At 26.4% G+C, this 21999-nt stretch overlaps 1 protein-coding gene across 1 annotated transcript in view; it reads right to left on the bottom strand.

The window, feature by feature from the left end:
• LOC132917466 (uncharacterized) overlaps nt 1-21999 on the bottom strand; it is a 139720-nt gene that overhangs the window by 102465 nt on the left and 15256 nt on the right. The window contains exon 2 of the mRNA XM_060978216.1: nt 3028-3221. Within this exon, the coding sequence (XP_060834199.1) occupies nt 3028-3221 (194 nt within the window). The remainder of the gene's footprint in view (nt 1-3027; nt 3222-21999) is intronic.

Raw genomic sequence — 21999 nt, 5'->3', positions numbered from 1 at the left:
CAAGAGTTAAATCTAAGGGAAATAGGCATGGCCTTAATAACAGGATAGCAAGATTTTTATATAGTTGTAATTGTAAGGGCAAGTAGGAAACAAAAAAATACGCCTGCATTAAATCAAATCAAAAATGTAATATTTGTTGACATAATACTACCCAATGTTTAAACGAACAATAAACTGTATGCTTTGCAATTTTACCTATTATTTTATTATTATTATAATTTTTATATATATTTTTTTTTTAATAATTTACAATATAGATTTACCTAATGGTTTTCTAGAATGCATATAATTATTGTAATTATTATTACAGGTTATTATGAAAAATTGTTTCCATTAATAAAAATTATACACGTATTATTTGTTTTGTCATGTGTATGACGCGTATGTACAGATTACAGAACAATCTATAGGTACTACTAAATATTCGTGTAGGTTTCGTAAACTGGATGAAATTTCTATCCATTTCACGAAACGGATCAGAACGTAAAATGGATGCGACATATAATATACGATTCCACAACTGTGCTGTGTATTTTATATATTGAGCACCATCACGTGCATGTATTGCCTATTATATTATTATACTGCTACAACATACTACCACTATGACGACGGAGGAAGAAGTCATTTTTCCTCTCGTGTCCTCAACTCAGATCTATGACCATTATGTGGACAATTTTTTTTTCATTGTCCTCTACGATCCACATAAATTGCACGGGTCTCTCCATTAATACTATACGGAAACATATATATATGCGAAATAAAGTTAGTAACGGTCAATGGTCCAAGTAACTTGGTTTCATTCTGTCGGGCCGTATAGAGTGAGATGTGACGTAGGATAAAAGAGACTTCTATGCGCGGAGGGTGAAAAACATTGGTGCGGAAAAGTACATAAAGAGTGTGTCAAATATAAAACATCGCTACCCCGTAAACTCCGCCAAATTAACTCGTGGAAACGGTATCCTAGCGACTGTTGACCCTTAGATATATTATGCGTTATTGGTTTCTGAAAAATTGTATAGTCGACGTACGACAACACATTATGATATACGCGCTAGATCCAAAATAATCATTACGGTAGAGGAGGATTACCGATCTAAATAAATATTTATACAAATATAAAAATTCGTTAGCCTTTACTCGATAGTTATATAACTCTCATTTTGGAAAAAAAAAACAGTTCAAATAATGATAATGCTGATGATGGTGGCGAATCAACCGATTTGATTCGACAATGACGTATAGATCATGGCGAATATAGCTACTATACATACATACGTAAATCCGATCATCTGAAGCCCCTTAGATTTTAGTGACATGATAATCAAACTGAGAAACAATTTCTCCTGTATAAAGATACGTCGCCGTTTGGCGACAGTGATGTACTGATGTGTGTTGCACAAACGGTTTTTTACATTAGCAACACACTCACGTCCTACGTGTTATATCTTTACGAGTCTCTTATGCTAATATAAAAAAAAAACCAAACCAAACATAGTACAGCCGTGTTGTACGTACATACCGATATCATTCAAATATTCAATACAATATATCTCTGGCGGCACGCAAAAGATTATTTATGCAAGAACTTTCGTCACGTATATCTGTTTTAGATTTTCACCAAATTGATTTAGATACCTATAAGTAATTTTAACCACCTAATATTGTTATTGACAAATTAATACCATTAGAAAAAATTACCAGACTACTGTACTTTATTAATTGCTGTATTGCACAAACGTATACGTGTATTCATTTTATCATATTGTACACATATACTATTAAATTGTTAATTTTACATAATATTATTTACACAAATACGAATACAATATTCAATAATTAGTAATTACTATATTATAATCGTAGTTGTATCGGTTCAAATACCAACACAATAATCTGTAATATTAGTCAGCTTTATCGATTAGAAAACAAAAAAAAAAGCTTATGAAATGATATTCTACTATACCAGCGTGTATTTGAATTCAAATAGTATAAAACAACAAAACATTTTTACCTAATTTAGAAAAAAATGTCATTAAAAATATTATAAAAAATAAAATATAATATACGAAATAATCAGATCACTGCACAGATGCAATGTTTATGGTGTATTTTTAATATATTTACTAAATAATAAACATATTTTATTGTCAAATGAAACATATCATAATGCTTACAACCTACTAATTATTAAACGGCGGTTTTAATTTATTATATCTTTTACAATAAATTGAATTAATATGCATTATTCCCGCGGGAACACGGGATGTACGTGCGTACTTTAATGTGATATTGTTTTTTATTATAAAATTATGTACACGAAAATAATTCGATAATACATTTTTATATTAACCTCCCTCCACCAATAAAAACGAACGTCATAAAAAATAACGAGAACATTTTTTCGACTACTGAAATAATACCGAATGCGCGTAATATGGATTCTAATATGTAATAAACTATTGTTTTGTGACCACGTACCAACATTAGTATCAATTGTTATCCACGACTCAGTCATACTCTTTGTCTGTGGCATATAACTTTTGCAACACTACCGAACAAGACTCCACAAGAGATATCACACGGAAAAGTGTATATACTCATACCATCCCGCTTTAGCCGCATAAAGGACGGCACGAAGAAGGATGTGCACTTATTATACGCATACAACAAGCTCGAATATCTGATATCCTATGAATTAGCCATGTCGGAACGGAACGGATTTCACGAATATTTTATGTTAATATACCTCTTCATTTATTATTGATATCAAAGCAAATTAAAACGTTCCGCGTATTCGTTACGTATTCATATATAGCAATATGTTATATAGATTCGTTATTCGATCCGATATACGCCACGAAAACGCAACCAAAATCTATATTATTCGTTCGAGAGTTCATTTATTATTATCCTACAATACAATACAGTAGTTGTAATAAAAATATAGGTCGCCATACGCATAGATACGCTTTACACGTGTAAATCCATCTGTATATTGATATAATAATATTATGCACTACTCACCAAGTCCGTGCCACACGGCCCTTTCGTTGCCGTCTGTCCACTCGACCAACGCGCCTTGTCTGTCTTTGGCTACAAATCGGCCGTGCACGACGTCTGCAAACAGCACATAATACGTGCCCACAGTCACCCTAGCCCCGCACGCCCTGTGCCCGTCATCCGATAAATCGTTCCAAAATCCCGTCACGTTCATTCTCCTGCAACAATCACCGACAGTCGAGTTAATACAAAAACAATATGATTTATAATATTGATAATATTATTTTATGATACAAAGTTACTATATGCATAAGTATCCCATAAGAATATTAATACGTACGTAGTTGTTTATATAAATTAATTTGTTATTATTATACATATAACCACATGTCTAATTAGTAGGTAATTCGAGATTGCCAAAATCAGCTGCAGTAGATACTATTATACGAACATTTTGCGTGCGGTCGGATGACTATATTATATTATAATATATAAATAAAATAATATAGTACTCATGAGAACAGTGGAAGTCAAATGATTTTGTCATGAGGGGGGATGTGGCGTAAAAAATAAAATAATATTTAATACATTAACATTATAGTACAATATACATAAATTTAATTGTTAAAAACATTAAAGAAAAAAGTCATGGGAGGGAACTTTCCTCCTCGCCCCCCCCCCCCACCGTTTAACCACCACTGCATCAGAACAAGATATTATTGCAGGTGAGGTGGATTTCCGAAGTAAGTTATGTTATTATATTGTCTTGGATTCCGACCAGAATGATTGGTTTTTTTTTTTATTTATTTCCTTGCAATGAAAATACTTACAAAAAACACACGTTATATCGTTTGCATATTATGCTGGATATTGTATATGAGGAATACAGAAAACATTAAAAATACTTTTAGAGGCGCATTCAAATACATTCTCAATACCTTTCACAGAACAGCAAAAAAAAAAAAAAATTCTGTGAATTTAAACAATAATGTCACCACAAAATCTTTTTTTATTTATCGTTTAATTAAATTAAATATAAATAATAATGATTTCTGCATTTAAATTGAATAAATAAAATATTATAAGAAAGTAAACAAATGTTCTGATGGTGTCGAATAATTTACATTTTACCTACATATTTTCTTTTTCAGTTAACTACATTATAAACTATATTTTTATACCTTTTTTGAGAAAACAGTATTTTATTAAAGCAATATTATATTGCGCTCGTAAATATAAAAGCTTCTTGTAAAAAAAAAAAATAGTTTTTCTAAAGTTACTGAAGAGATTGTATATTATATAATATATTCCCATCAAATATCAAAGTGAATTCAAAACTTTTGGATCGATCATTTGGAATATTAAAATTCCTAGTATATGGAGCTAGGTCAGCTAGGAGCAACTTACTAGCAAAATAGTTTATTTTGAGTACATATATTAACTTGGTACTGGGCTATAACGAGTTGATATCGGTAAAATGTTCATCGCCATTAAATATATCATATATGTCTTAGTACATGTAATCGTGCGTTTAAAAAATTCTTAAATTTTGTATTGGCATCACTATATTATAATAAACTATAATGTAAACCGATAATATTTTTTATGGTACGTATTTAAATTTAAAATCAAAAATATGAATCGGAAACATGATATATAAATTACACAAACATAGCAAATTACACTGTGCAAATGTATATAAATAAAATAAATAGCTTGAAACACATAAATATTAAATACAATCCAATTATTACTATTACCTATAATGTGTGTTTGCTGGTATATTTTATATCGCCATAATTTCGCAGAACAGATATTATGTAATACAATTTATAGGTTTTTTTAATTGTTTTAAAACAATAAATATAAATTTATTGAATTTAATGTAATATATTCAACGACTATTTTGGTTGTCTTTTTTGGAAATTTAATTATTTTTCACGAAGTGAGATAATAGACAAGCGGTATAGGGCGCAGAATTGGCGTATGAGTAGGTGTCGGACGTCGGTAATGATGTGGCTTCATAATATTTTGCAGGTATAGGTGAACCGCATAGCCATTGTTGGCGATAACCGAGAACAAAGTAAATAAAGGACAACAAGAATGTTTCGTTTATAGGAAGCTCAGATGACGTGGTCAGACAATGGACTGGGGATTGATGGGTACCTGCTGGTGGATGCTGGGACGTAATAATAATAATCATCCGTTATTATACAAATTTTATCCTTTAAACCATGTGATAAAGATGCTAATAAGTCAGAAAATCCTAGTTTAGAATATCCCCGGTATATCCGATAAGAACAGATAATATTATAGCGTAGGTGACTGTGATGGCAAGGAGCCCTTCATACTATAAAATGTTATCTAACGTATAAATCGCATTTAACGCTGAATACCTTAAAAGTTTTTCTCTTTGGCTACTCCTCTATCACCTATACGCACACAAATTACACCAGACCAACTTCCATCCGCCTTTATTATAAATAAAAGGATTCTTTTTCTCTTTCATCCGGACAGGATGCTTTTGAAATATATACTGGCTCATAGCGTGAGCGTGAAAATGAAAAAAAAACCATCTAATAAAATATCCGGAGGGGATTTAATGTTGCCTTTGACAATTGCCTTTTTGCCACCACTACCAGCACCACAATCACCATCACTACCAGCACTGCATATTATGCTCCTACCACAAATTGACTGCGTCCGCCACCAATACAGCGTGGTACCCTAAAGCTATATACATTTATGTATATATATATACTAGACGTCTTCTCACCGACAGCATAACTATAATTAAATCAACTGAAAGCTGTCAAGACATATTTTATCCATTTAGACTCCTTCTGTTACATTGTCCTTTGACGATATTGAAGGTTTAACTAAAAAACTCGTACCTAAATACATGCAATTCTGTTTATTGTGTATATTATTTTATAATTTAGTAAATTATTATAATTATAAACATTATTAAGTATTAGTACTATCAATACATTTTTATCGAGATTGTTTATTTTTTTTTTTTTAAATATTAAGTACTTAATTATTGAAAAATATAATTACTATGTACTATACCTAGGTTTATTGCATTTATAAAATAAAAAAAAAACTATGTATACAAGTTTAACCTAATTAACCGTAGTTGATTCTACAGATTATTTGAATTAATGCATTGGATATGAAACAATAGGTAGATATGCGAATTCATAATTAGTTTTTTATTTAATCATTGAAGTTATTGAGAAACCTATTTTTTAAAAATACACTGAAGTGTATGATATTACAATTTAATGTGAAACTAGTAAAAAATTGCTTTGAAGATTTATTTAGGCATATTTATATCTTTGCGTGAACTAACTTTGGGTAACCTGTGAAATGGCTTATAGTATTTTATAAGTGAGCAACTGAGCCAGTTAAACCAAACAAAATGGTTTTAAAGTTTGGAAACTCTCAAGTTTGTTTTTAATTTAAGAAATATATCATAATATTATGATACTTCCGTCTTATTTAAAAAAAAAAAAAACATAGTATGAAATAATAATAATTCAAAACGATAAACTATTGTAAGTATCTATACAATTTTAAAATATATATATTTCCATAGTCAATTTTTTATGCAAAATATTATATGTATATTGTATATTAAACATATATTATACTACTTATAGTTATAATGTTGAGTATAAAGAAGTCATACGTTACACAATACATACGAAAATAGTAATTTATAAAGTTAACTGGAATATTGTATAATTAATTAGGTATTTGAAGAACTCATTGCACAAATTTAAACCGTTTGAAAGATTCTTTTCACATTATAAAAATAGTAAAGTAATCAAATCAAAAGTTTTTATACACTTAATTACTTATTTTATAATACCCTAGAAATTTAAATTATAACAGTGAATTATCGTATTAAAATTTATTACAGATATATTGAAAACACATATAAATTCTTTATTCAGAGAAATTTATAAGAAATAACTAAAATAATCTTAAATGTTAAAAATATACAGAAAATTTAAAATTGCGTACATTATTTTCTTTAAAATAATATCCTTTCGTGTTAATAATAAAATACTATTTTTCATAGTAACAAACTAATTTTCTACAAGTGTCTTAACTCTCAACGAGGAAATATATATCTTAAATATCTTAGATTACGTTTAATAGAAATTAACTGTTTACATACAATATAATAAATTAAATATTGATATACAGTCGTAAATATATTTATAATGTCTTGTATTTAATATTTTATACTTGAAAAAAAAAACACGAGACAAATTTACAATCAATTTACAAAATGATAGTAATTTCTACTATGGTTAGATAGAAAATGTATCGGATACATGTAGCTTAAGCTTGATGTATTACAGAAATATTTATCAAATACTAAACGATAGATCTTTTTTCTATTTTTAAAAATGTAGAATATTGGTAACAATAGTTCTCGATGGAAACTATTCGTTTTATCAAACTACATAATGAGGACTGATCTCAAAGAGGAACAATGGTATTGGGAGGAGAGTTGATACACCCGTACAAAGGATTTTTTGGCACCGGGTCTTATGCTAGAGACACGTCGATAGCGGTGGAAAGAGTAGTACTGGTAGTGGTGTAATAGAAGCACCCCATTGTGCCCTAATTTACACTTTCAGTGAATCGATTTTTCTTATTTTTTTTTCCAAACTACCACCCTCCTACTCCTATACCTACCTATAACGGCTATATTTATATATTGTATATACCTATTCTGCTCAAAGAAGAAAGAACTGATATTTTGGCCAAGGTCCTGCCAAAGTTTAATAAATTAATCGGTAACCCATCAAGGGGATGGAAAACGCAGAGAAAGCAAAATAATAAGTTTTCACGATAACTCTTTTTTGTCTTGTATCCCACAGTAGTAAGTGGGTGGAAGTTGTGGTGGTGTAATGCCTTGGCATCGAGTTGAAAATACTGTAATTAAACGATGTCAAATTCTACCAATAGGACGCCAATGAGGATTTATAATATAGTGAATATAAATCCATACATAATATTATTACTTTTGTAGAAACTAAAGATACATTATTATATAATATACCCACAACTTTTCGGGCGTACATATACTGTTACAATTTGCGTTTCAATATACCATTAGTTCATAATTTTAAAATGTAAACTTAAATGCTTCTAACTATTCAGTATATTATGTTTTGTATGGAATATGTGATAATGTAACCAATATAACATTCAAATACAATATGTATACAATTTCTAGAAAAAATTAATAAATAACACGTAGTTGTATTGCTGTAAGTGTAAAATCGATCACGCACATCATTTGCTAATACAAACACGAATATAATAAACCAAAAGCAGCCATAAATAATTTGTTAAAAAAAAAAACAAGAGACTACTATTATTTTACAAATAAAGGAAGAGCATATCCTTAGCCTCGATACCCAGGGTTTCGGACGTCCAAATTGATGTCTTTCAGTGCATGGCAACGTACACGTCCAACATCATGTAATCGATTCTGTCATAACATGTCATACTTCTTATGCTCATTAAATTATAAAATATTTTTATTTAACATAATTTTTATTTCTTTACTTAATACATAAACATAAAGATAAGTCATGCCTTCGCTTTTAACGTGAGTTTGCGAATATTAAATCAACAGTGGGCCCGTAAAAACTAACGCTCTAACTGACGTATAAAACTATATTTTTATTACTATATATTATAGTAGGCGAAAAATTATATTCGTTTATATTATTGTATTTTAAATTACCTTAATGGAATAAGGTATCCAGTTCGGTGATTGATGATAGAATATAATGCACGAGCATGACGAAATATTTATTATTTTATAAATTAATTATTTTAATTGTTTTTTAATATTACATACAATCCTAATAAATTCTCAAAACTTCTTCGACGAAGTCAAAAATACAGCAACAAGACAAGGAACCACAATAACTTTCAATTTTATTATTTCACTTTCATTGATTTTATTTTTTTACTGAATATTATTCTTCTTCTGCTTTTTATGTTAATACACTTATTATTATTGTAGATATGATTTCAGATAAAGACATACATAAATTATTTCATTGTTTATATTAAATTAAAACGGTTATATTTTATATTATTATAAATATAAGTATCTACCTAGTTTGTATTTTTACAACCTAACCAGGCCGTATAATATTATAGCTTATTTCAAAAGATACTATTGTCTGTGTAGGTAACATGGTTTAATAAAACAACGAATCAAATACATACATTCCCATAACCGAGTTGGCATTAACACTTTATAAATCCGACGAATAATTTATTCTATATTGGTTTATTGTAATTTAGCTTAATTTAAAATTATTAAAATTATTTAAATAGGTTTTAAACTTGTAGGTTAGGCCATTTCAATAGATAAAGTACCTAATGCAAAATTAACGATATTCCATTATTCCAAGAAATAGTTAAAATATTAATTGTAATTTATAAATAGGAATATTAACGAAAAATGTTTTGTACAAACAATAAGAAATGTATTACAAGGAGACAGGAATATGATTAATGTTCTTTTATAGCTCTACAATCGCTGAAGAATGACATTAACGATTTATTGGAGCCAAAATTTTCAGCTCAGAAACAAATTATAGCTTTAGAGGTAATTTAATAATATGTCCAGAGAACGTTCAATACAGAGAGACCGATCGAGGGATTCCATTAATCTATGACTAGAGAAGTTCAAAAAGAGAAATAGAGAAAAAGAGTTACTGTTGGTGATAGAGATATTTTGTATCGAAAAATACGCGACGAGCAATTGCTTAAATTTGTGTCCAGTGTGTGTTTGACTAGTAGTAATAATTCAATTTGACACTACACTTACACTTCTGCAGTACATTTTGTTACCAAGCGGGAAAAAAAATTACATTTTCGTCGTTCCACCACTGACAAAATAAAAAATTAATACAGGATATTGTACGACTCCTCAAATGTAAAAGTAAATTAATAGTTCTTAGATTTTAGATGATCATAAATCTCTGAACTAATACTTGTATATTTGTGCTCTAAAAACAAATAATTAATTTTTAAGTATTGTTCATGTGGAAATTGAATTGATAACAACAAGAATATAAATGAATATTTTCCACGGTCGTCCTAATATCAGTTAAATTACTAACGATTTAAACAATCGACTAAAAATAGGTATAATTATTTATGTTTAATTACTTTTTATTATTTACGATTACACCATTTTATGTACTAATGGATATTGTACATAATATGTAATTTATTATTTATTAGTACATAATAATTTATTTAATTTGATACATGAATTCATAATTATTGAGTTTAGAATGTAAAAAATATACTTCTGGAATTCGTTTTTTTATAATTGACTCAATAAAATATAAAACTTGCAAATGAATGCGTTAATTAATAACCACTAATTTTATACTTCATTATATAATATAACTGATTGTGACTCATAAGTAGATATAAGAAGTGGAACCAAACCTTTAGTTCTTAATGTTTTGAAAACTGTCGGAGTATATAAATGAGTATTAAAATAAACTAATGTCAAGATATCGAATATTTTTGTAAAGATTTTTAGTATATCATACATACAGCCCCATTCGAATTTTGATGAGAATGTCGACGTTGCGAACGTGTTGAGCTACGTCTTTTGACGTTTGGACTGTGTGCACCTTTGATAAACCATGGGCTCACTTTTTATTTTTTATAATTTGGCCTTCGTTATAAACGGTCGCTCTTGATTTTTGATGAGCTTATCTCAACTTCTGTAACCAATCGTTTTTTTTTTTATAAATATATTTATTTATTATTATTTTGTCACTGCGCTTAATGGATTTTCAGTGACGCTGACACGCATCAGTGATGGGGCCTCGGGAAAATTAACTAGAACGCTTGTGGCTGTGAGTAATAATCAAAGCACTGGGTCCCTCGCCAATCTCGCGTAGTGTTACTGTTCATCGATTTATATGGGTTGACGGATATTTAAAAAGTAAAAAAAAATAAACGACAACCGCTGTGGTTCTTAATTCCCGGCGAGTACTATACCAGATGTTTCCCATTATAGCACTCTGCTTTCAAGTTTTTCATACCTATGACTATAATATTCCACCTTGTTATTAAGTAGGTACTAATCTGCATAACACAAACAGACCGATTTTTCTTTATTTATGCAAAGAGTAAAGTTTTGGTTACGTAAATTCGACCTTTATATTTATGTCACACCAAAAGTCGAGATATTATGTTATAGCCTGTAGGACAGTTGGAATTTTAACGAAAATTTTTCTTTGTCTATAATATTCTAAATTCATTGTATATAAGCTAAAATACGACCAATGTCAAACTGAAATAAAAGTAATACTCAAATGTACAATTACAGTTACAAATTTTACTTTTTCGATACATATTTTTACGTTATTTTTTGTATTTTAGAAACAATATAAATTAGTATATGTTTATATATTAGGTATATGATATATATAATTGGTATTAATTTTTAACCAACAAAGACTTAATATTGTAGAACACTGTGAATATGTTCGTGATATAAAATATAGGCTATACCTAAAAATTAATTTAATTAATTTTGAAATGAATAAAGTTTTTAACATATTTCAATATTATTCAATTACACCACAAAAACTAAAATTATTATATTTTTGTCAAGTATTAAACTTTAAATACCTATAAAAAAAGAATATAGTACTTATACTTTTATGATTTTTAGGTTTTAGTAAGAATTATTTATGAAGAAATTTATATTAATTTATCAAGCATATAGAAACCAAACATTTTATACATTTTTAACCTCAAAATAGCTTTTAATTTTCATAAATTCAGTAAGAATTTGAACTTGAATTGCTTACAAAAAATAATTATTAACTTTTTAGTGGGCTGAGACAAGGTTATAATGAACCTTGTATTCAAATTACAAGTTTTTTTTACCAAAAACAAAAAAAATATCATAGTAATTGAAATGAATACAATTTAAATCTGTGTATATATATACCTATGACAAAGATAATATAAATAAGATAATATGAATAACACTAAAAAATATTAAGCAAATTATGGTAAAATTAGTACGTAAATGCTAATTTGATTATTTGGTATACATTCAAATTCCATAATCACTAGCTATCTCACACTGCGTAAAATAAATGTTTTACAATCTGCCATATATTAATTTGATTTTTCAAATACAAAATAATTATAAATCTCAAATCCTATAACATCCAACTGACATTTTTATTTTTAAATACAGTATGGTTAAACAGTTGAGTTAATTTAGGTCTGAAAAATTGATTTAAATAAACAATATTTATTCAAGAATAAACATTTGTAAGTCGAAAGAAGTAAAAACTAAAACAAAATGTCATGCTTAAAATTAATCTTTATGAAAAATGATAAACGAATGTTAAATATTATAAAGAATTGCAAACAAGTTTTATAGAAATCCGTTGACAGCAATTTACTAATGTTATTTTATCGCGTCTTAAGACTTGGTGAGTATTTGTTTGGTTGTGCTTTTGTTTATTTGCAAAGAATCTTTTAGAATGATGACAAAAATGGAAATCATAAAAACTTAAATAAACAATCAGAGAAAAATATGTTAAATTTACTTTCATATAGGTACTTAGAACTGAAATATCATAAAAATGAATGAATATAATATAGACGTTTGAAAATTAATAAATATTATATAAAATCTAGCTTTACACATATACAGAACAAGTACCTACTTAAATAGTTTAATAATGAAAAATTCTTTCTCGCTATTATCATTTTCGATAATGAAACTCAATTTTAAGTACACATTAAATTATCTTAATATATTTAACTATTATGTAATTTGTATTATATGATTAAATATTTATATTTTATTTAAAATAATTTTTGATTTAACATGAAAATAAATTATTGCATAATGTTAATTTAAAAAACTGAGGTATGGTTTTATTTATAAAATATAGTAAGTTATTTTATAAAAGTTTTTTTATTTATTTAATATATTTTATAAGTTTATAACGTTTATTATACTTAAGCTGATCAAACAAAAACTGAATGTGATTACTTAATTTGGTAAAGTTTATAATTGTATTAAATAAAATGAGATATTGTTCAATACAAACTTTTGGTTAAAATTTCGTTATTTTTTATAGACCTTGATAAGTTTCTGACTTTGGTGTTGAAATTAGTTACCAACACCTTTTAGAAACATACGTACATATTCGTATTTGTGTGTGAATGTAGAAATGGAATAAAGGAGAACAATGCATCAACGATATTCATCCAAAGTTTAAAACATTGTTTGTAGGTACCGATCTTATTCATATATAGTGTGTGTGTGTGTGTGTGTGTGTGTGTGTGTGTGTGTGTGTGTGTGTGTGTGTGTGTGTATAAAAGTTTTAAAATCATGTGTATCATTCTACTACAAAACTTATTATAGATTTTATCTATAAATTGGAGAAAATATAAGACATAACATCTTAGTTATTTTTAGTTAACTAACTAAGAATTGACCCAAAACATAATAATTTATAAATACACGAACTTTTTGTACATTACATTTTTGTGTACTAATTGTTTACTTGAATGTCAACAATGTAAACAAAAATCTATTTAAATATTACATGAAACCAAGTATCAGTTATACAATCAACAACTTTATTTCTATAATATATATTAAGGTACTCGTATATGTATAATGTATATTGTATATACTAGGTAGTAGGTAGCTATGTAAAAGTATTTTATAATTTTAGAAAAAAAAAAGCAATTATTTAAAAATAATGTTTTATATAAGTACAATAGATTATTCAATTAATAGTACATAATTAATAATTAGTTTTTTTAGTTATTTTTCTTTATATGTAAATATATATCGTAAATGTTTAAATAATATTTTGAATATTTTGCATAACTTATTTATTACACTGAACACAAATAATATTTCATATTTATAAAACGTAAATATTCACCTACGATGATTAATCAATTATTTTTTGTTCATACTACAATATATATTACCTCTTATCTCAATGTTAATATATATAAGGCGTAACATGGAATTTTTAAATTATATAAAAAAATAAATTGAAAAATTATAAATATTACAATTTAATTTTAATTATTTTGAGTTGCAAATTATAAATTAATCATTTAAATTATACGACATTAAATGTAGATTGCAGTTAGTATTAAAATAATTATGATCATTAATCAATCTACCAATACAGTTAGTTACAGTTTTCAACAAGTTGCTTGCCGTCGGCTAGTAACAAACTTTAGTCACACTTATTTTATATAGTACTATGCAAAGAGCGTTTATCATCAAGCAATATGAAGTATGAATAATTGTTTGAAGTTTAAAATATGTGTAAAATATTTTACACTACCTGCTTCTTGAAATTCGAGTAAGATTGAATATAGGTATGTTCTGGATTTCTAATAGTGATTACTAACACATGTTTTTTTTTATAAATATTATAAAAAAATCGTGAATTTATTTATTGTATTCAATTCAACTTTATATATTTACATATAATTATTTATCAATTATTTTATGCCAATTTTTATTCTCTCGGAAAAGTTTTGTAGATTTTCTTTACAAATAAACGTCATGTATCTATGACTCCCGAAAATTTAATATGTACCTATATGTTTTAGTCTATTCTCATTTTTCTAAAATATCGTCTAAAAAATCTAGACGGGTCGAATGTAAAAATCGAAAACATCCTATGACTACAAAAAAGAGCCAACATTATTCAATGTCTCGATATCGTTTTTTTTTGTTTTTAACGAGAATGAAGATAAAAAAATATTGCTATTTGACTTTTTATTTTACAGCATCGGAAATGGTGTTCTTGAAATAAATTGATACCGATTTTTACATGAACAGAGAATAATGTCAATTTTTCCATGTCGTTTTCTCAGGTGGTATTCTCTCGTGATTTTGATTTGGATTAGTTTAACAGAGTATTGTAAATTTGATGTTTATATATACATTTTGTTTTCACACCATTGTATATCAATGTAATGATCTTAATTTGGCCATTGATTTATAATAGTACTAGGTAATAAGGTAAATGATTTATGAAGCGACTTATATTTAAGCACAAAGTTGTAACAAAAATATAATATGTAAATAAAAGAAAAAATAATTTTTGAATGGTATATCTATAATTCAATAACTGAAAAATATTTTTTTAGTAAACATCAATATATAATATACCTAATTATCTTTAATTATTTTTATATTTATAATACTACAGAATAAGAAAATTCTTTAAAGTTGAATGTATAATCAAACAATATAAGTACTTAATATTGGCTTAATGCCAAAACTAAAAACAAGAAATTAAACAAAACTCTTGTTGCACCAACATCCGACATAAAAAAAAGTAAATATATTAACGCCACCAACTAAACAAAACTCGAATTTTCGTACATTTACAATATTTTTCTTATCCTAGCAACATAAAAATTACAAATTTTAAATTTAAATTACATCACAAGATTATATAAATTATACACACAACAAATAAGTCAAATTAACTATATATTTACGGTTACAAGTAAATGTGCAATTATTATATAATAATAAAAACTATATTTTATTATTTCGAATGGAAATATTAAATTATAATGTGTATAATATAATTCTAGAAGATGATTCACAAAATACTCTAACACATTTTTTAAATTTAATAATAAATTAGTTAGATTTTTCGGATTTTTAAATATACTTAGACTATGTTTTAAAATTCTACAGATTTTTTTGTTTTACTTAAAGTATGTTTCATAGTGATAGAACTTCTGTTTTACAAATAAAAATATTTTATATTTTAAATTTTTACTGTAAATTATTAGTCAGTAAATAATTTTTTATAAAATGTCAATTTACCTGATTCAAAATTCCAACGAATAATTTATCTGTTATTGAAATGTTTATACTATAGACAATAGTTTTAAAAAAAAGTTTTATAAAAATAAATGTAATGTTGAGTTTAAAATTTATATTCATTACTCTATTTTACAAAATGATAAATGTTGATAAATTAATATTAATTTATTACTAACATTTTCTAATTACCATAGGTAGCTCCCGTATTTTATAAATTCATTATCATAATCATTTGATTTTTAATACATAAAGTTATACAATTCAAAAACTACTCGACTGAATTTTTATTTAGATACATCAATATTTTCTGAAACATTATTTACTAAATAATTTATAGAAGAAAACTATTAGTCTCATTTGAAAAATAGAAGTGGTTTCTCCACAATACAAACTTGAAGAATTCTAAAATATGGTCTTTAAGTTTATTTAAAAATCCCGAAAATCATTTTTTAAATAACTTCATAAAAAAATGTTAAAAAGCGAGTAATAATGCTTATTGAATTATCCTGTATAATACATAACAAAACATTAAAATAAAATTAATATTCTTAATTTTAATTTTTAATTATAATGCATATATTAAATAACTATTATTTAATCGTTTTATTTTGATTAATAGTTGTATTAGACATGGTAAACTTCTTTACAAAAAATTTTATTTCGAATTAAATCAATACTAAATATTAAGTCGATTAAATATTAAATAGGTAGCTCTAGAATATATACTAAAATAACATATACAATAATAATAACAATAATAATTTATTATATACCTACTATATGCAAGTCAATTCATAAAATCAATAATTAATAGAAATGGAGTGAGTATAGAATTTATAGGCTAAACTAAAACATTCTGTTTCGAATTCATTTACAGTATAAAATGTACTACAAATTGTAAAAAAAGAAAACAGATAATTTATTTACTTACAACGGATGAATGAGTCTATTCATAGATACCTACCACCATTCCGTTTTCACATAGTACATGATATGATTACAAAAACTTTCTGATACGTGGATTCGATTTGAGAAATACACTAGCACCGGACGTTTGAATATCAGTCACGACAATAAAAAAATAAAAAATAAGAGTGACTGCTCGTACACACAATGTTGACTAAAAGTTTTTAGTGCCGACCAAATGGCTTAACAAATACATACATACGCCAAACACATACACGCGCAGTCACACACACACATACACATATATATATTATTTTACACAAACCACAATCGGAAAACTCCATTAAAAAGTAGCACTTCGGGGGAAACAAAAAAATTAGACCTTAAAATGGTGTTGCGGTCTGCGTGTATGTATAATGTCGGCGCGCATCACGCGCGGAGTTCGTTGTTCCCCGGGGTAAAATTGTCCATAAAAAAAAAACTACGGCCAATCGTTTTCAATCAATTGGATCCCGCAACAATCGTGGTCCGATTTCTGATACGATAAGACCGTCAGATGTGTGTGCGGATGTGTGCGTGCACGCGTTTGGCGCCCACATAGGATTAAAAGAGTGGTTGGGACTGTTGGGAGTAAAGTCAAATAATAACAAAACACGTCCGTCACACACATACATATACGAGTATATATATATGTAATATATGTGATGTATAAATAATATTATAAATATCATGCACAAAATGAAGATAGAATTATTGACTTTTGGTGCGATTTATAACCACGTGGGTATAAGGGCAATATAGCAGTAATAATAATAACAACAATAACAATAATAATACGTATAGACGCTCCATCGTTTTTAAACAGTGTGTGTGGGTGGGTGGCGTGTGATGGTGTGGGGCTGTAGGAAAAACGACTATGGCGGAAGTGAAATCGTTAGCGAACGTTACGGCTCCGGTGTGCAGTGTGCCGCGGCGGCGGCAGCGGTGGCTTACGCACTGGGCAACAAATGGAAAGCAGTAAATTCGGATTTGAGCCCAGCAGAGGACCCATTAAGATTTATAATACGCAGTGGCCGCCGCCGCCGCCCGAAGCTCCGGTGCTTATATATAAGAGACAGTCACGAGCCCCACGTACCTATTGTATATTTTACCTACCTACCTACCACTACGTATCTCACTCGCTCTGCCGCGATCCCATTAAACCGATGTACCGGCTAATATAATCACGCGTATAACTTTGCATTATTCCGGTTCGGAGATTTTCGAGGTTATAAAAATAAATAAATAGATATGAGTATGTAAAAAAAAAAAAAAAATCACGCGCGCTTTTCGTTCTCTTTATTATAATAATAATGTGGACCGACAAATGGGTGACTAAATGGTCCGAGAAAAATCGTTTTTTTTATTAGTATTACTAGAAATCTCGTCGCCGTTTTTTCTGTCTGCTGTGCGTATACGCAGTGAATTACACAATTACACATTATTTCATTAAACGAAACCGACAATGGTCTTTTTAGTGTATATATATCTCGTTTGTCAGACGACTATTTGTACTAACCGTTGGTTGTTAAGGATCGCTTATAAATCCACACAGTATATTGAACGTATGTAATTTTAAAATATTTTTATTGCAAATAATTTATGCGCTATTTCAAACCGCTATAATGTTGATGTCAAAAACGGATAAAACTTTTAAGAAGTATAGAGAAACTTGTTATTGAATTAATATTAACCTATACCGAGTTTCATACAACATACCTAATAGTATTTAACTAACTAAAACTCTCAATAATTTATTTATTTTACATTACCAGTACCCAAAGTTGAGACAAAATCTTAAAAATGATTTAATAATGAATTTATCGTAGTTGAATGTCATATACAGTGGCTGAAAATCTTTCTCAATTAACAATTATTTATATAAATTATCTAAATTAGTTGAAATTTAAAGAAAATTTAATTTAAAATGTTACATTATATAAATTTATAATAATAATTTATAGATCTGACTACAATTTATCAAGCTACTCTTTTTCAAATAGAATACAAATTGTACAAGCTCATTTATTGTTGATATTATTTTAATGAATTAAAATGTTTGTAGTAATAAGTTATAATTGAAAATATATAATATTAATTCTATGTTTCTTCATTTTTTTTATTTTTTTAATGAAATATTAGTTTCAGATTTTATTATCTATTGCACTCAATATCTAAAGATTATATACTGAAATAATAATATTATAATATCAAATATTCAAAATGTGCTTATATTTATTTCAAAATCCATTAATTAAGTACAATTTTGTTATTAACAATATTTCATTAATAAATCTTCATAATATACATAAATAAATTACTAGGGAACGTGTGAAATAATGATGGTTGTCAAATTTTGTAAATTACATTGAAATATTTCATTTATTATTTTATGAATAAATTTAATTAAGAAATTTGATTTAATAATATTGAGTTGATTAACGATGAATGGTTGGTATAGTAAAATATATTACCTATACTGCAGTATATAATGTATTGAAATACAATAACCAAGAAATAAAATCAGTTTCTTTCTTAAATTCGAAATTTTAGATAAAATCATTAATCATCAATGTTCGATCAGTATAATATTGCAGTATGTTGTACTTATAATGAAATTAACCAGTAGATTAAATTAAATTTTTAATTTTAAAAGAAATTATTAAAAACTAAATATATTTACATTGATTAATATATAATAACAATAAGCTACATTTACCAACTATATTTTTGACAATGATATACATTAATGACAATATATGTATTTATGGTATATTAGTGTTGCCTTAAGGATTTATAATGTATATTCGTTATGAATATACATCGATTCATTCTATATATATATCAATATATTTAGGTATATTAAAAATACGGGTATTTATATAAAAATTGAAAATTATGAGAAATTAATTATATTGTCCAATGATATACCTACAACTTTATGAGTCTTTTACTTTTTAATATTTAAAAATTGTTACACTTTTTTATGTTAGAATACAAGTAATTTCTTAGAAAACAATATTTAAATAAATTCATTATCACATATAATTTATTATAATACCATTCTGTTTCGTTGATCACATAAGCATTTTACAAATAATGTAAATGATAAATAATAAATTACTGTTATAAACAAGTATTTGAATTTTGTTAAAAAGATTTAAAGATATGATAAATTGAATTGTTTTTAAAATCGAATGAATGATAAGGTTTAATAATAATAATTCAATAAAAACGCTGCTAAACAGTTCAAGTTGAACACTAAATTTGAATATTTATACTGTGAACGTTACATTGTTATAACAGTAAAGTCTAACTTAGGGTACTTAACCCCTATGCTATATTCAATGAGATGCATATGGTATATGAATAAACTATAAGCATGAAACTGCTAAATAAATTAATTAAATGGACTAGGTCAATCGGTGGGCCCATTAGCTTGTATTAAATATATTATTAAGCATATATTTTTTATTATTATTTATTAGTTATAGCTAGGGTAAACGCAAATAATACAAGCTTATTTACTAAATTATTCAATATATCTAATGGCAAACAAGTAAGATAGTTTAACTGTAGGTACTTGATACATAGAATTCCTAAAGCCCTAAATTTCCAAAATATTTTGATTATGAAAACGAAAAATGCGATATCACAAGACTTATTTTATTATATTGAGAATAAGAGGAAACCTATTTTAAACCTATGATTCTTAACAAAATAATATATATCATGCAAATACAAAACTTCAAAAAAATTGGTATCTCAATAATCGTTTCCGTCATAATTTGTTAATTTAAAAAAAAAAAAAGATGGAACGGTTATTAGATGATCAAACTCAGCCAAAAAAAGGTGTATACAATTAATTATAATCATTATAACACATTTTAATTTATAATAATATTTATAGATAACTATTAGTTTATATTCATTTTAATATTTTACGTATGACGGATGCAAATTTCATAACTATAATGTAATTTTCTAACTAAAGTCAACTGTTTTTTAAATCATTATAAAACAAATTTCTTCGTATTCTAGAAAATTTTTTGTAATAAAAATAAATTATAATGATTTAATTTAGCGTAAATAATTAAAACAATTATTCTATAATTCAATACCTTCGATTGTATTAAACATAAATTATAGATTTAATTAAATTAGCAACTACATGCTTAGTATTTGCTGTTTGGTTGCTGTATCTGAGAATATTTTTATGATTTTAAATTAACTAAAGTATATAGTAATATGTTTAACACATTCAAAATAATCCTTGATAAAATTGTTTTCTAGTGTTTACTGTTTATATCGCATAAGTACAAACAAGTATTATATTATATTTATTTATCTGTATAATAAAAATAAAACATATTCAATATTCATATCCTGATAATGAAAACTAACCAAGGGATTATTTTGATAATATAATTTACCAAACAGTATTGAGTCTCGAGCAAATCAAAGACTTATTTAAATTCAAAACGTGCACAACATTCTGTTTTTATACTATTATTTTTATAATAGTATAATATGTACCACAGTCGTTATTTACATTTTTGATACTCGTTTTTACAAATACTAAAATAATACAATTCACAACTTCATTAGGATTAATACACTGGTCACATAATATATATAATATTATATAAATGATTTTGTTCAGAAGTTTTTTATATTCAACTTCTTTAATAATACATTTTTATACTTTTTAAATTTATAGTTTATAAAACATGTAAATTAAATTTTAATAATTTTAGCTTTATAGCTTTAAATAAATAAAAAAACTATTTTTTTTTAAAATTCTTTTGTAAAGAAAAATAAGTAATATTTAATTGTATTGATATGTACACACCGTCATTTATAATATACAATATGCTATAGTTAAATAAAAAAAATACTTCATTTATATAAATATAAATGAATAACTGATAGATTGTTTAAATTAAAATTGTATAAAAGAGTTAATAACCGAAAGTAGTTTTTTTTAACAATTTCAGATCCTGAGCAGAACGATGTACCTATCGATTTTGTGCAATCATGAGTGATGTATGTGTTTTTTTTTTTTGTATTTCTTTCGTCGCCTTACAGTGAAGCAGTGAAATATCTAGATTTTTAACTTC

Source organism: Rhopalosiphum padi, chromosome 1 (assembly GCF_020882245.1).
Source record: "Rhopalosiphum padi isolate XX-2018 chromosome 1, ASM2088224v1, whole genome shotgun sequence".
Classification (NCBI taxonomy): domain Eukaryota; kingdom Metazoa; phylum Arthropoda; class Insecta; order Hemiptera; family Aphididae; genus Rhopalosiphum; species Rhopalosiphum padi.
This window is presented reverse-complemented; position numbering and strand designations above follow the sequence as displayed.